Here is an 18,392-nt window from a genome sequence, read left to right as displayed (position 1 = left end):
TCCTGTCTGAATGGAGAACAGATGCCCTCAGGCGACCTACATGCAGAGGCAGGGCCAAATCCAAAGCTGAATCTCAGGAGCAAACAAAGAAGAAAAAGGGAGATCTCTCCCAGCAGCCTCAGGAGCAGTGGATTAAATCTCCACAATCAACTTGATGTACCCTGCATCTGTGGCATACCTGAATAGACAACGAATCATCCCAAAATTGAGGCGGTAGACTTTGGGAACAATGAAATATATATATTTCTTTATTGATTTGGTTGCTCTCTTCCTTTACATATATATATGTGTATATTTATATTTTCTCTTTTTGTGAGTGTGTATGTGTATGCTTCTTTGTGTGACTTTGTCTGTATAGCTTTGCTTTTACCATTTGTCCTAGGGTACTGTATGTCCGTTTTGTTTTTTATTTAAGTATAGTTTTTAGCACTTGTTATCATTGGTGGATTTGTTTTTTGGTTTGGTTGCTCTCTTCTTTCTTTCGTTTTATTCCTTTTTTTATTACTTTTAAATTTCTTAATTTTTTTTTATTTTAATAACTTATTTTTCTCTTTCTTTCTTTCTTTTTTTCTCCCTTTTTTTCTGAGCCGTGTGGCTGACAGGGTCTTGGTGCTCCAACCAGGTGTCAGGCCTGTGCCTCTGAGGTGGGAGAGCCGAGTTCAGGCCATGGGTCCACCAGAGACCTCCTGGCTCCACGTAATACGAATCAGCAAAACTTCTCCCAGAGATCTCCATCTCAATGCTAAGACCCAGCTCCGCTCGACAACCAGTAAGCTACAGTGCTGGACACCCTAGCCAAACAACTAACAAGACAGGAACACAACCTCACCCATTAGCAGAGAGGCTGCCTAAAATCATATTAAGGTCACAGACACCCCAAAACACACCAGCAAACGCGGTCCTGCCCACCAGAAACACAAGGTCCAGCCTCATCCACCAGAACACAGGCACTAGTCCCCTCCACCAGGAAGCCTACACCACAACCCACTGAACCAACCTTAGCCACTGGGGACAGACACCAAAAACAATGGGAACTACAAACCTGCAGTCTGCGAAAAGGAGACCCCAAACAGTAAGTTAAGCAAAATGAGAAGACAGAGAAACACACAGCAGATGAAGGAGCAAGATAAAAACCCACCAGACCTAACAAATGAAGAGGAAATAGGCAGTCTACCTGAAAAAATAATGCAGAGTAATGACAGTAAAGATGATCCAAAATCCTGGAACTAGAATAGACAAAATATAAGAAACATTTAACAAGGAACTAGAAGAACTAAAGAGGAAACAAGCAAAGATGAACAACACAATAAATGAAATTAAAAATACTCTAGAAGGGATTAATAGCAGAATAACTGAGGCAGAAGAATGGGTAAGTGACCTGGAAGATAAAATAGTGGAAATAACTACTGCAGAGCAGAATAAAGCAAAAAAAAATGAAAAGAACTGAGGACAGTCTCAGAGACCTCTGGGACAACATTAAACGCACCAACATTCGAATTATAGGGGTCCCAGAAGAAGAAGAGAAAAAGAAAGGGACTGAGAAAATATTTGAAGAGATTATATTGAAAATTTCCCTAATATGGGAAAGAAATAGTTAATCAAGTCCAGGAAGAGCAGAGAGTCCCATACAGGATAAATCCAAGGAAAAACACGCCAAGACACATATTAATTAAACTACAAAAAATTCAATACAAAGAAAAAATATTCAAAGTAGCAAGGGAAAAACAACAAATAACATACAAGGGGATCCCCATAAGGTTAACAGCTGATCTTTCAGCAGAAACTCTGCAAGCCAGAAAGGAGTGGCAGGACATATTTAAAGTGATGAAAGGGAAAAACCTACAACCAAGATTACTCTACCCAGAAAGGATCTCATTCAGATTCGATGGAGAAATTAAAACCTTTACAGACAAGCAAAAACTAAGAGAATTCAGCACCACCAAACCAGCTTTACAACAAATGCTAAAGGAATTTCTCTAGGCAGGAAACACAAGAGAAGGAAAAGACCTACAGTAACAAACCCAAAACAATTAAGAAAATGGTAATAGGAACATATGTATTGACAATTACCTTAAATGTAAATGGATTAAATGCTCCAACCAAAAGACATAGACTGGCTGAATGGATACAAAAACAAGACCCATATATATGCTGTCTACAAGAGACCCACTTCAAACCTAGGGACACATACAGACTGAAAGTGAGGGAATGGAAAAAGATATTCCATGCAAATGGAAATCAAAAGGAAGCTGGAGTAGCAATTTTCATATCAGACAAAATAGACTTTAAAATAAAGACTATTACAAGAGACAAAGAAGGACATTACATAATGATCAAGGGATCGATCCAAGAAGAAGATATAACAATTGTAAATATTTATGCACCCAACATAGGAGCATCTCAATACATAAGGCAAATACTAACAGCCATAAAAGGGGAAATCGACAGTAACACAATCATAGTGGGGGACTTTTAACACCCCACTTTCACCCATGGACAGATCATCCAAAATGAAAATAAATAAGGAAACACAAGCTTTAAATGGTACATTAAACAAGATGGACTTAACTGTTATTTATAGGACATTCCATCCAAAAACAACAGAATACACTTTCTTCTCAAGTGCTCAGGAAACATTCGCCAGGATAGATCATACCTTGGGTCACAAATCAAGTCTTGGTAAATTTAAGAAAACGAAATCGTATCAAGCATCATTTCCAACCATAATGCTATGAGGCTAGATATCAATTGCAGGAAAAAATCTGTAAAAAATACAAACACATGGAAGCTAAACAATACACCTCTTAATAACCAAGAGATCACTGAAGAAATCAAGGAGGAAATCAAGAAACACCTAGAAACAAAAGACAATGAAAACACGACAGCCCAAAACCTATGGGATGCAGCAAAAGCAATTCTAAGAGGGAAGGTTATAGCAATACAATCCTACTTCGAAACAAAAAACATCTCAAATAAACAACCTAACCTTACAACTAAAGCAATTAGAGAAAGAAGAACAAAAAAATACGAAAGTTAGCAGAAGGAAAGAAATCATAAAGATCAGATCAGATAAATGAAAAAGAAATGAAGGAAACAATAGCAAAGATCAATAAACTAAAAGCCAGTTCTTTGAGAAGATAAACAAAACTGATAAACCATTAGCCAGACTCATCAAGAAAAAAAGGGAGAAGACTCAAATCAACAGAATTAGAAATGAAAAAGGAGAAGTAACAACTGACACTGCAGAAATACAAAGAATCATGAGAGATTACTAAAAGCAACTCTATGCCAATAAAATGGACAACCTGGAAGAAATGGACAAATTCTTAGAAAAGCACAACCTTCTGAGACTGAATCAGAAAGAAATAGAAAATATGAACAGACCAATCACAAGCACTGAAATTGAGACTGTGATTAAAAATCTTCCAAAAGGGCTTCCCTGGTGGTGCAGTGATTGAGAGTCCGCCTGCAGATGCAGGGGACACGGGTTCATGCCCCGGTCCGGGAGGATCCCACATGCCGTGGAGTGGCTGGGCCCGTGAGCAATGGCCGCTGAGCCTGCACGTCCGGAGCCTGTGCTCAGCAGCGGGAGAGGCCACAACAGTGAGAGGCCTGCGTACCGCAAAAAAAAAAAAAAAAAAAAAAAAAAAATCTTCCAAACAAAAGCCCAGGACCAGACGGCTTCACAGGCGAATTCTATCAAACATTTAGAGAAGAGCTAACACCTATCCTTCTCAAACTCGGCCAAAATATAGCAGAGGGAGGAACACTCCCAAACTCATTCTACGAGGCCACCATCAGTCTGATACCAAAACCAGACAAAGATGTCACAAAGAAAGAAAACTACAGGCCAATATCACTGTTGAACACAGATGCAAAAATCCTCAACAAAATACTAGCAAACAGAATCCAACAGCACATTAAAAGGATCATACACCATGATCAAGTGGGGTTTATTCCAGGAATGCAAGGATTCTTCAATATACACAAATCAATCAATGTGATACACCATCTTAATAAATTGAAGGATAAAAAGCTATGATCATCTCAATAGATGCAGAAAAAGCTTTTGACAAAATTCAACACCCATTTATGATAAAAACCCTCCAGAAAGTAGGCATAGAGGAACTTTCCTCAACATAATAAAGGGCATATATGACAAACCCACAGCCAACATCATTCTCAATGGTGAAAAACTGAAACCATTTCCACTGAGATCAGGAAGAAGACAAGGTTGCCCACTCTCACCACTATTATTCAACATAGTTTTGGAAGTTTTAGCCACAGCAATCAGAGAAGAAGAAGAAATAAAGGGAATCCAAATCAGAAAAGAAGAAGTAAAGCTGTCACTGTTTGCAGATAACATGATAGTATACATAGAGAATCCTAAAGATGCTACCAGAAAACTACTAGAGCAAATCAATGAATTTGGTAAAGTAGCAGGATACAAAATTAAGGCAGAGAAATCTCTTGCATTCCTATACCCTAATGATGAAAAATCTGAAAGAGAAATTAAGGAAACACTGCCATTTACCACTGCAACAAAAAGAATAAAATACCTAGGAATAAACCTACCTAAGGAGACAAAAGACCTGTATGCAGAAAACTGTAAGACACTGATGAAAGAAATTAAAGATGATACAGACAGATGGAGAGATACACCATGTTCTTGGATTGGAAGAATCAACATTGTGAAAATGACTATACTACCCAAAGCATCTACAGATTCTATGCAATCCCTATCAAACTACCAATGGCATTTTTCACAGAACTAGAAGAAAAAAATCACACAATTTGTATGGAAACACAAAAGAGCCCAAATAGACAAAGCAATCTTGAGAAAGAAAAACGGAGCTGGAGGAATCAGGCTTCCGGACTTCAGACTATACTACAAAGCTACAGTAATCAAGATAGTATGGTACTGGCACAAAAACAGAAATGTAGATCAATGGAACAGGGTAGAAAGCCCAGAGATAAACCCATGCACAGATGGTCATCTTATCTTTGATAAAGGAGACAAGAATATACAATAGAGAAAAGACAGCCTCTTCAATAAGTGGTGCTGGGAAAACTGGACAGCTACTTGTAAAAGAATGAAATTAGAACACTCCCTAACACCACACACAAAAATAAACTCAAAATGGATTAAAGACCTAAATGTAAGGCCAGACACTATCAAACTCTTAGAGGAAAATATAGGCAGAACACTCTATGACGTAAATCACAGCAAGATCCTTTTTGACCCACCTCCTAGAGAAATGGAAATAAAAACAAAAATAAACCAATGAGACCTAATGAAACTTCAAAGCTTTTGCACAGCAAAGGAAACCATAAACAAGACCAAAAGACAACCCTCAGAATGGGAGAAAATATTTGTAAATGAAGCAACTGACAAAGGATTAATCTCCAAAATTTACAAGCAGCTCATGCAGCTCAGTAACAAAAAAACAAACAACCCAATCCAAAAATGGGCAGAAGACCTAAATAGACATTTCTCCAAAGAAGATATACAGATTGCCAACAAACACATGAAAAAATGGTCAACATCATTAATCATTAGAGAAATGCAAATCAAAACTACAATGCGATATCATCTCACAGCAGTCAGAATGGCCATCATCAAAAAATTTAGAAACAATAAATGCTGGAGAGGGTGTGGAGAAAAGGGAACACTCTTGCACTGCTGGTGGGAATGTGAATTGGTACAGCCACTATGGAGAACAGTATGGAGGTTCCTTAAAAAACTACAAATAGAACTACCATATGACCCAGCAATCCCACTACTGGGCATATACCCTGAGAGAACCATAATTCAAAAAGAGTCATGTACCAAAATGTTCATTGCAGCTCTATTTACAATAGCCAGGAGATGGAAACAACCTAAGTGTCCATCGACAGGTGAATGGATAAAGAAGATGTGGCATATATATACAATGGAATATTACTCAGCCATAAAAAGAAACGAAATTGAGTTATTTGCAGTGAGGTGGATGGACGTAGAGACTGTCATACTGAGTGAAGTACGTCAGAAAGAGAAAAACAAGTACTATATGCTAACACATATAATATGGAATCTAAAAAAAAAAAAAGGTTCTGAAGAACCTAGGGGCAGGACAGGAATAAAGACGCAGACATAGAGAATGGACTTGAGGACACGGGGAGGGCGAATGGTAATCCGGGATGAAGTTAGAGAGTGGCATGGACTTATATATAGTACCAAATGTAAAACAGATAGCTAGTGGGAAGCAGCCGCATAGCACAGGGAGATCAGCTCGGTGCTTTGCGACCATCTAGAGGGGTGGCATCGGGAGGGGGGAGGGAAATGCAAGAAGTAGGAGATATGGGGATATATGTATATGTATAGCTGATTCACTTTGTTATAAAGCAGAAACAACGCACCATTTGTAAAGCAATTATACTCCAATAAAGATGTTAAAAAAAATGAGTTACCAAGAAGAAAATTAAATATAAAAAAAAACTGTTTCCATGCCAGCAATTTCTGATAGAACGATATTTTTAAATGTATTCTACTTTTCTCTGACTTCTGAAATGACATATGTGAGCAAAATTTAAGCATGTTATTTAATCCAGTTTAGAGCTAGAGTGTTGTTCTTTTTGTGTTCTTAGGGATACAACAGAAGTGGAAGGTAGAGATGTTTAAAAATAAATACTGGAGAACTATAATGAATTCAGGGCTACATGAAACTGACAAAGGCCCTGAGAGTCTAGTCTATCTGGCAGTTTCTTCGCTTTAGGTAAAAGAAAGGTGCAGGCAATGGGGAAACTACTACTTGTGTGCACCCTCTCTGAAATAACCTCTCTTGAGCATTAATTAGAAGCTCACTGATGTGATTAAAAGATGCCAGGAAGTAGCCACCCTAAAATATAACTAACATAAAATAGCCACATGTGGAAATACCATTTTGAAGTAAGTGTAGTAGTAACAGATGCTTTTGGTAATGGACAGGAACGTTTTAAAGGGCGGTTGGAGGAATAAGAATTTGTCATTACCTGACAATCTTATGAGACTGTAAATCTCTTGATGAAGATTCTTCTAAACCTTTTTATCTCCCACCCCAATATGTAGCACAGTACCTTGCATAGAATAAGCAGAGGGAAAAGTAATTTTTGTAGAATCATTGATCCTCAAGTATTTTTTAGTTAATTTTTATTGGAGTACAGTTGCTTTACAATGTTGTTAGTTTCTGCTGTACAGCAAAGTGAAATCAGTTATACATATACATATATCCACCCTTTTATAGATTCTGTTCCCATGTAGGTCCCAGTACTCATTACAGAGTATTGAGAAGAGTTCCCTGTGCCATACAGTAGGTTCTTATTAGGATCCTCAAGTATTAAACCAGGAAAAGAATGCTCTAATCTAATGAGCATTTAAAAAACAGAACTAAGCAAACAACAATGACCAAAAAATGCAGAAATAGCACTGAAAAACTGAATGGCAATTCATCAGGAAACCCTGAGGACAGAAATATCCCTTAAATAACATTCAATCTCATTCCCTTTGTTCTAATTCTGTCCCCACCCAGCAGCCTTCAGATCTGTAATTTGGTTTTCTAACTGAACACACCCACCAAGGAGTCTCCAAGTAGACTACCAGTGATGGCTGTCAGGTCAGGACGTCTCTCTCATTCTAAATGTAGAAACCTGCTTTGACTTTATTAAGAAATACCTGTGCATTTGTATAGCAGGAGTCAACCTCCAGAGCAAACTGAGTACCTACTCTGTGGCAGGCACAGCGGTAGACACCAAAGATACAGAATTAATCAGACAGAATCTGTGGCTCTTTCTTGAAACTGTGGCTTCAAAATACTTATAAAAATTTGGAGTCACTTTGAATCTCTTTCCTGTATCCTTCCTGATATGGGAAAAGAATCACTGACCATGTGTCATCTACTTTTACATATTTGTAAAGTTTTATCTACTCTGTTTCTCCATATTTTAACAGCAGATCTGGCTTGTACTACCTCCCGAGATCAAAGGCATTTTAGTGTTAGTACTAGTAAATTACTGCAAGGTTTTCTTAAGAGTCCCCAAATCATACCTTTTGAAGAAAACAATTTTAATTTCAATAAGGCAGAGGGAGCCTAAAAAGGCAGCTTGCAATTAATTTTGGAAAATCTCCCAGCTGCTAAAGTACTTGAAAGACAAAACAGGGTGCAATTATTTTAAAAGAGTTTTATGCTAATTTTATTTCCAATCCCCAGCCAAAACACACATACACACACACACACACACCCTTAAACAATATCAGAGATCTAATGTGCTGCGCTTTGGAAGGCTAGAATATGGGACAGCACAAAGGCATTTTAGAGAGCTTCTCCCTCTTCAGTGACGTTATTAACCAGGAGCTCGAGACTATGTTTGATGGTGAACTTTTCGTATTCTGAGTTTTGACATAAACATGAGAATTTAATAACAAATGGACCCCAAAACACAGCTCTAGACTGAAAGCAGTTTTAACAACTGGAAATCACAACCTCCTGGCAGGATGGCAGTCCTTTATTTACTCATTAAAGCTGCCAATATTCTGAAGGCCCTTTCTGGCTCATTTGCCCCTTCCTCATTAACTACAGATTGGTGTGGGGTGGAACAGGTTCTGCATTTCGAAGACTCTTCCGTTCCAGCATCATATTTTCGACCACCCGATAAAGTAGATATTATCATACAGCCTGTATTATCTACAGTGTTCTCAATGTTTCTGCAAACACAGGTCTCAACTGTTCGGTTCAGAAAATATGGCCAGTGTGGGCAGACACTGACGGGCTGCAGGGAAAAAGAAGAAACTCCACCTACTCAATGAACAAAGTTCCCGCATGGAGTCCAGAGCTGAACTTCAAGAAATGGATCAAGTGTTCTATTTTTAAAGAAAGATCGCTAGACTTGAAAAAAAAAATCACTAAGACACTCCCAGTGCTGTACCAGAGAGGCCAGTGTCTCAGTATCTTTCAAACTGGCTGCTGAATTCATCAGAGAGGAACCAAATGTTTTTAACAATAGATCCTCTCTGTCTGTCTGTCTGTCTCTATGATGACACGTGTAGATTCACATCTGCATTGTTTTGAAAGAAACCTCATTATGCTCTCTTACCAAGTATTATTTTAGATGCCAGTTAACTCTCCCAAAACCCTCCCCCCAAGTAACCTTAAAGTAAATAAACTTATTATACAGCCATGTTCCTGCAGAAGTTTGAATCACACCAAGAATGCATATCCTTAAAAGGAAATGTTTTCCCTCCCCTTGCATCCTGTTATTTAAGCTATTTTAAGTACTTGTCTGGCGAAAGCTGAGCCAGAATTCAAGTAGTTTTGATTTTACCTCTGTTTTACACTGCCCATGTCCAGGTGGTATGTGGTACAATCTATCACTTCAAATGCATCTTTTGGGGTGCTACTTTGTCTTATAAATCTGACAGTGAGAGAGAATGGGATTTCCCTTGACCCCTGGGTTTTGTGTGTATCTGTGTGTTGCTTTATTCATCCTTGAATCTGTTAAATCTAGTGTCTTTCTTTATAAACAGGTCACGTATGTGTGTCCTCATCTGCAATACATATGCAACCTCTTTACAAACCCACTACGGACAGTACTCATTAGGACTTAAAGAAGAAAACCAATCAAGTGCAGATGCACATCCTTTCAGAAAAGCTGTGTTTAAAAGTTCCATTTAGTTTAACCAATATATTCCACAAATTTTTTGCACTAAAAAAATGACAAAAGGAATCTATATATCTAACAATAATGGATTTAAACACACACACACACACACGATCCTGATTGCCTATGAAAGCACACAAAATATTAATTTAAAAGACTCAGCCAAAAGACTTGTGCAGAAGAATTTAGATTATATTCCACCCTCAGATCTAAGCAATAAAGTCGAGCTTTCATTAGGCATTAAAACTTTAGAAAAGGCAGCTGCTAAACATCTCCAGATGCTTAAACACGGGTTTTGCCTTTCACAGCTTATACCTTTTGAGGTAGCTCATTCCAGCGAATACATATAAGAGGCAGTTTAATGAGTCCCAGCTAAGGATAGAATAGAGGTCGCTACCAAAGAGTTCATCCTAATAGTGGATCCCCAAAGGTGGAGGTCAATTACAGCTGAAGGCTGGACAAGGTTAGAGGGCTGAGACCAGGCAATCAAAAATGCTGTCTATCAACTGTTTTCCAACTCAAAATTTCCAGCAGTTTGGCTATCATTTTCCACCTGCTGCCACTTTCCCACTTAAAAAATACACACACACACAAGCGCATTCTCGCACACCCCCAATCTGTGTTCCTATCTTCCACACAGTCAAAACATGGTTTTCAGACTATCCTGAGACCTTCATTTCTAATATTCCATCAATAATTAACCAGATGGCACAGTGAAAGAGCACTGGTTTATTTATTTATTTTGGTTGGGCTGTAGTTTTAATTTTTTAAGCCATAATTAAACAAATATGCACTGGTGTCATCTTATTGAATACTAAAAGTAAATTAAAAGAAACCACCATGCTTTTTGCGGCATCATCCTGATGTGGTTTTTATATACTAGAGAATATCAAGTAATTTGAAATAACTCAACTTCCTGAGATGAGAAAATCTGGTACAGCTACAATCACCATAACCAAAAATTGTTGTCTTAGTTTGGTGGGCAGCCTCAAAGGAATAAACCCACATTCTTCCTAGTCATTTATGAAACCCCATTATTTTATTTCAGAAGTGTTGAATTCCTGTTTGGAAAAAAAACCTGAGCGGCTATTGCTTAGGAGAGAAAAAAGCGTTTGCAGGACTAAAGCCAATCTGAGAAGATCTACAATACATGAATTTATCTTTATGACAAGGCATCATTCAAATGACCTTTAGCTTCTATAACAAGATTAAAGTCCCAGAGTGTAAAAGACATTTTCTCCTTGGTAAAATATTTACTTCCTATGTGTTCTGAAAAGTTTTATTTATTCTTCTTTAGAATGAACTTATACAGCATTGCAGCATTTTAAATTAAAACAGAAACATTATGAAGTAGGAAAAAATGAGAGCCAAGGATTCTGCTATCCCAGTGGAAAATACTAGAAACAAATGTTGAGAAAACGAAAATAATTAAATGAAAATATACTGCTTGGAACTTAACACTAAGCAGGTGCAGAAAGTGAGTGAAAGGAGAATGTAAATCTTAATACTCGATTTTTATTGCTAGTAAAGAGAGTTTCAAAGCACTATTAATTGATTGAACAAAACCCATGATTAGTGGTAATTACAGAGATTTTCTCCACACACTATTATTTTGCTGAATTTCTAAAGAGATAATCAAGGCTATTATTTTTAATAGACGGGAAAAATCATATAATGATTTCCATATTGTGTCACAATTGAACTGAGACAAAGTAGTCTTCCCTCCCCTCCCCTCCCCATAAGAAAGAATTGTCAGGAAAATAGGTTATAGAGCTTGTTTTTAAAATCAAGTTTCCCTGAATGAAAAAAAAAAAGGATTTCCATAACACCTTTGACAGTTGCCTAAGGGCTCTGCAAATAAGAATAACTAAAAACTACAAATATTTTAAGGGAAAATCAAAAGATTCAGCTGGGTCTTTAAACACTTTTCTAAAAGACAGACTATACACAAGCATATTAAAAATATGCTGAAAAATATAAATTTTATGTGTTACATTGTAATGGCCAAAGCCCTCAGAATAAATTCCGCCATGATGAAAATCTTCATAACAAAGACCGCTTGTGATAATGACAAAGTCCCAGTACATGAAAAGACTACCTATAATTCCTTGGAATTCAATCAATTAACTATTTATGTATTGAAAACCTAACACGTGCAACAGTGAGCTAGATACTGAGGGGGAATAGAAAATAATAATATGTGGAACAGGCAGAAATTTTGGACTCCAGAATTCCTATTTACAGCATATAGAGTAATAAGAGTCTACATATCATAGAAGTACATGCCTGGTAGGGCTTCAATAAGACACACGGCTCAATCTCCCACCTTTGGGAAGGTGTTTGCCTACCCTAAACCCTCCAAGATGTATGATTTAAAGTAAGACAGTAGTTCCACAATGACCCTTTCTTGCAGTCCAAGCTCTAATTGATCTCTCAGACCAATTTAGCCCTGTTTCCTCCTTGGAGATAACTGGTCAACCCTCTTTATATCATTAAGCTTTAAAAGAGCAATTAAGCTCTTTTACTGATAAAAGTATCCCAGTGCCATCAGGTAAACCATATTCAAATTAGCTTTAATTTTTAAAAAATATTGCACACAAATATTTCCAAGATGCTGCACATGAGGATAAGGCTTGTATTCAACAATAAACATTGATTTGAGGAGGTGAGGCCTTGAAGATTAAGCAATAGCAATAAGGTCCCCACCCCCAAATCCTATTCGTAAAAAAAACAAATCAGGCTGTCCCAAACACTGAAAGATGAATATAAATAAAACAGAAGGTTTGAAGGAAACAATTATGATAAGAACAATTTCTACAGAATAATGCGATTTAAAAAGTCTTGCAGCCAAGAATTCACCTGCTGTTTTTCATAATCGATCTATATTAAACTGAGTAGTACACTTCTTCCAGTAAGTGGTATCTATGGCAAGTTAATTGACTGCCTTTTTTTCATACACACACACACACACACACACACACAAAAGTGTTAGATCCAGGACTTATTTTTTCCTAGTTAGAATTCTGATGGGATTATGAATAGTCACGCTGGCTGGGGGAGTCATTATTTTTCCCAAGGCATGTTGTTATTACTAAATGACTTCATAGAAAATGTTGCTCATAAATGTATGGGAATAGGGATGTGTATTTCCTCACTTTTCACTGATGGGGTTCCCAACACAGGTCAAAGAGTAGATTCTGATTTAAATAACAAATCATTTTGATTTAACTTCATACCCTTTAATCAAGGAGATACCAAATAGTATTAGTCTTCCTCGCAAAGCACATGTTGACTCATGTGAGCACACACATCAATAATCAGGTCTTACCCTGTTTTCTCATTATCTTCACTGACTTGACCTGAGCACTGAAATTTGGAATGTAAATACTATAAATTGCTTCCAATTCAGCTGCTGAATTCGAAGACAAGTTATATGATGTTTAAGGATAAACCAAGTGGCAGGCTAATCCTTCCCATCTTATACTGATGCTAATTCAATTTAAGAAGGTCGAACAGTGTGCATTCTCCAAAGGCACATAAGATCCATGAAAAAGGCAGGAAAGCCACGCTGATTAGGGAAAGGTAAAAACATCATCTAATGGTTCTTAACATCTTCAGGGGTCACCTGGCCCTTTAAGAATATGGTGAAAGCTCCAAATCCTCTCCTCAGAAAAATATGATAAACAAAATAAGATAACAACACAAAATTTGTCTAAAAATTTCAGGAGCCACAGCAGCCCCCAGTTAAAGACTGGGATCTTGGACTAAAAACCTTTGACCATATTAGACACTAGATATAATTAGCAATAACACAGTTTAAAGTGTAGCTTCTAAAACTTTATTCCATTGGTTCTAACCATCTTGCCCTAAGTTTCATGATTAACCATTCATATAATTTTTCAGAGAAATAACTTTGATTAGTACCAAATAAAGTTTGCTTTACTATAGTTACTCTACAAAAAACACTTACCGACTTTTGCAAAGGCCTCTTTGAGTTCATCAAGCTCATCTTTGGAAATCTGAGTGGTAGCCATCTCATCCATTTAAAGATCTAAAGAGAAAGCAGAAGGGTTTAAGACTTTAAACAGAAACAGAGTCATAGATACAGAGAACAAACAGGTAGTTGCCAGAGGGGAGGGTGGAGGGGGAGGAAAGAAATGTGAGGGAGCTTAAGAGGTACAAACTTCCAATTATAAATTGGAAAATAAATAAGTCACAGGTATGAAATGTACAGTGTGGGGAACACAGTTAATAACTATGTAATATCTTTGTGTGGTGACACAAAACAACTAGACTTATCATGGTGATCAGTTTGAAATGTACAGAAATATCGAATCACTATGTTGAGTAACAGGAACTAACAGTGTTGTGGGTCAATTATACTTCAAAAACAAACTCACAGAAAAAGAGATCAGATTTGCGGTTACCAGAGGCAGAGGTAAGGGGAGGGGGAATTGGATGAAGGTGATCAAAAGGTACAAACTTCCAGCGATAAGATAAATAAGCACTAGGGATGTAATGTACAACACGATAAATATAATTAAAACTGCTGTGTGTTATATATGAAAGTTGTTAAGAGAGGAAATCCTGAGTTCTCATCACAAGGAAAACAATTTTTTTCTATTTCTTTTATTTTGTATCTATATGAGATAATGCATGCTTACTAAATTTATTATGATAATTATTTCATGATGTATAGAAATCAAATCATTTTGCTGTTCACCTTAAACTTATACAGTGCTGTATGTCAATTATATCTCAATGAAACCGGAAGAAAAAAATTTTTTAAGACTTAAAAAAATTTTGTGATGATTATAAGTGCTCCTGCAAACTCTCATTTTAGGGATAATTTAGACTTTCTAGAAATGCAAACTACTAAAACCATCTGAATAGGTCCTCATATTTCTAGCTACAGCCATAATAAAGAAAACAAACAAATGAGAAGTTATCATTTACCAAAAGTTATTCAGAAAAAAATACTTGTGACTCTTCCTTTCAAGGACAAAATCTTACGTTACGTTCAAAGAATGTAAGGAAGGGGAAGGTACCAAGTAATGACAGAAATTCTTGGTTACATGTGCCAAAACTAAGTCAAAATTATGTGACCAAAGATTCGTGTAAAATATAACTTTTTTGGGACTTCCCTGGCGGTCCAGTAGTTAGGACTCCAAGCTTCCACTTCAGGGGGCACGGGTTCGATCCCTGACTGGGGAACTAATATCCCGAATGCCATGTGGCATGGCCAATAAATAAATAAATGAATGAATAAGTGTTAAAAAAAATAACGTTTTCATTTAGCATTTACATATCTATCTATCTTACTGGCTATTTCCATTTTTCCCATCTTTATTGAGAATATGTGACATATGATACTGTGTGAGTTTAAGGTGTATATCATAATGATTTGATATACATATATATTGCAAAATGATTACCACAATAAAAGTTAACACATCTATCACCTCACATAGTTATCACCATTTTTTCCATTTATATATCACCATTTCCATATATCACCATTTTTTTTCCATTAAGCCATTTAAAAATCTTTCACTGTGAAAAAACTGATTTTCAGGTAGTATAAAAACAGCTATCAATCATTCCCATTAAAGGAGGAGTCAACTGGGCTTCCCTGGTGGCGCAGTGGTTGAGCGTCTGCCTGCCGATGCAGGGGACACGAGTTCGTGCCCCGGTCTGGGAGGATCCCGCATGCCGCGGAGCGGCTGGGCCCGTGGGCTATGGCCGCTGAGGCTGCGCGTCCGGAGCCTGTGCTCCGCAACGGGAGAGGCCACAACAGTGAGAGGACTGCGTACCGCAAAAAAAAAAAAAAAAAAAGGAGAAGTCAACTAAAACAAATTATTTTTGGCTTTGATACAGAAACACACACAAGAGCAGGCTAATTAACACATCTTTGTGTACACAACTTATTAATATTATTTGAGTTTATACTCTTTCTGATTTGGCCCTATTTTACCTATTTAACCAATAGTCAGGGCTTGGCAAACTATGGCCTGTGGGCCAAATCTGGCCCACTGCTTATTTCTGTATGGTCCCCAAGCTAAGTATGGTTTTTACAGATAAACATTTGCTGTCAAATGTTTGAACCTCAGTTAAGTGAAATGTTACCCCAGGGGGCGAAAAAAATTCCATTCTTCTCATCAGTTGAGTTGTATTACCAAAAAAGGTACTCAAATATTTATTATATTTTGACTTTTGTCAGTAAAAATCTGTGGAAATAATATTTAAACCCTTGATATTAATAATATAATATTCTTATTTTGCCTCTTGGCGTACAATATACATGATGTGGACCTTTACAGAAAAACTTGACTGAGCCCTGCAACAGAGAAAGGAGGTCTGTACCACAATGGAAAATTCCCACATACCAACCTATTAACAATTTTTAGACAGAAGGAAATGAAAATGATTATGTGTTGTCCTTTTTTGTTTTGGCTTTGTTGTTTTCTGTCTTTTTAATCTTTTTAAAGAACTTTACTCTTTAGAACAGTTCATGGCAAAATTGAGCAAAAAGCACAGAGAATTCAGTTCCCATATACCCCTGTCCTCACACTCGCACAACCTCCCTCATTATGAACATCTTCCATCAGAGGGGTACATTTGTTACAAATGATGAACCTTCTTTGATACAGCATTGTCACCTAAAGTCCATAGTTTACATTAGGCTCACTCTTGGCATTGTAATACATATTACGCATTTTGACACCATTATAGTATCATACAGAATAGCTTCACTGTTCTAAATGTGTTGCCTTTTCAAAAAAGTAGTCTATGTGTAAAATTTCACAAACTGTGAAATGCAAATTTGAGATCTTATATTTACCCCTTTTAGACATTTCAAAAATAATTTTTGAATAGCCTTTCATATGTATTTGTGGGATTTATTTATTTACTTATGGCCGCACCGCGGCATGTGGGATCTTAGTTTCCAGACCAAGAATTGAACCCATGCCCCCTGCAGTGGAAGCATGGAGCCCTAAACACTGGACCACCAAGGAATTCCCCCTTTTAGACATCTTTATTAAAAGTTAAAAAATTACTCGCCAACTCATCTTTTTTGCCATGATGACTAATACTTAGTACAGAGACGCTCAAGAGAGAGCTGGGCCACATCTGTCTTTTGCACACCCATAGCTGTCACTTCTAGAACTTATCACAGTCCCAGGCAGGTAGTAAGGCACTCAATAAAATCGTATTTTCATAAATTCATCCATTCAACAACTTGCATCAAGGCCTACATTAGACAAATTCATATTCCTACTAATTCCCTGAATGCTCATAACAGCCTTTTGAGGTAAATATTCCTACTCCCTTTTTTCTTATTAGAGATAACCTAGGCTCAGAGAGACCATGGACCTGGAATTCAAACTCAGGTTTCTCAAATCCCTGGGAAGTTTTAGCTAAGTTTCCACCATAATGTAACACATTTATAATGACTCATATTTTTAAAAAATTAAATAAAAACAGACTTTTTAAAAACATAAAACAGAACTTGCCGGTTCATAAACTTTTCTTACCTATGGTGTTAAAATGTCACTAAAGAGGGACAACTTCTCAGTAGAAAGTTGGGTAAATACACCTTTCAGAGCAGTCTCGGGATCTATAAGGTGAAGACCTTCAGTTGGACACGAAGGCAGACATTTTAAAGATTAAGAGTAAAAAGTGATTTTGCATAAGTTAAGCTGCAAAGTGATAACAGTACTTTTAAAAAGTATTGTAGGGACTTCCCTGGAGGTCCAGTGGTTAAGACTCTGCGCTTCCACGGCAGGGGTTGCAGGTTTGATCCCTGGTTGGGGAACTAAGATCCCACATGCCCCGTGGCGTGGCCCCCAAAAAATATTCTATATTTTATTCACATGGTGTTCAACACCTCTCATTACAAAAATACTATATAGGATTTACTCCAATTTTCTTCATGTATATTTTAAGTAATGATGTTTTCAATATAAAATTATTGCCCATCTCAGAACAATGGCACAGAAAGTTTGAAAGTGAGACTGTCTCAGAAAATCCAAAACATGTGGCCTCTCCTTTACTTCTTTTCTTTAAAAAATAAATTTATTTATTTATTTATTTTTGGCTGCGTTGGGTCTTCGTTGCTGTGTGCGGACTTCCTCTCATTGCGGAGATCGGGGGCCACTCTTTGTTGTAGTGCACGGGCTTCTCATTGCGGTAACTTCTCTTATTGCAGTGGCTTCTCTTGTTGCAGAGCACGGGCTCTAGGCTCGCGGGCTTCAGTAGCTGTGGCTCGAAGGCTCTAGAGTGCAGGCTCAGTAGTTGTGGCGCACGGCTTTAGTTGCTCCGTGGCATATGGGATCTTCCCAGACCAGGTCTCGAACCCGTGTCTCCTGCATTAGCAGGCAGATTCTTAACCACTACACCACCAGGGAAGCCCCTTTCCTTTACTTCTAAAGGTTCTTTCTAGTTTGGGCAATTCGTGAGTCAATAATAATCTAAAGTAGTTAGTCTTTTTTTTTTTTTTAAAGATGATTTTATTCTCATACTACTATATCACTTCTATAAAAGAGAAAATTAGACAAAGATGGTTCTGGACATACCCCCCGCCCCACCGCACCCTTTATCCCTGCTGAACAGTGGGTTCTGACTCAATCCTTCCCTCCCACTTCTGCCCTTTGCAAGCAGCGGGTCTGAACAGGGTAGAAATCTCTTCCCTCTTTTCATACACCTCCCCCAACACACAC

The 18,392-nt window shown here is 37.4% G+C and overlaps 1 protein-coding gene across 5 annotated transcripts in view; it reads right to left on the bottom strand.

Annotated features, from left to right (window-relative positions):
- PLS3 (plastin 3) overlaps positions 1–18,392 on the bottom strand; it is a 92,440-nt gene that overhangs the window by 31,378 nt on the left and 42,670 nt on the right. For 4 of the 5 annotated variants that reach the window (XM_004283976.3, XM_033413345.2, XM_004283977.3 and 1 more), the window contains exon 2: positions 13,643–13,723. In XM_004283976.3, the coding sequence (XP_004284024.1) occupies positions 13,643–13,715 (73 nt within the window). In that variant the 5' untranslated portion in view covers positions 13,716–13,723. Of the gene's footprint in view, positions 1–13,642; positions 13,724–17,207; positions 17,227–18,392 lie in introns of those variants that run through there. The other variant, XM_033413344.2, reaches the window with a different exon arrangement.

Source organism: Orcinus orca, chromosome X (genome assembly GCF_937001465.1).
Source record: "Orcinus orca chromosome X, mOrcOrc1.1, whole genome shotgun sequence".
Taxonomy (NCBI): Eukaryota; Metazoa; Chordata; class Mammalia; order Artiodactyla; family Delphinidae; genus Orcinus; species Orcinus orca.
Note: the sequence above shows the minus strand (reverse complement) of the source record. Positions and strands in the feature narration are given on the sequence as shown.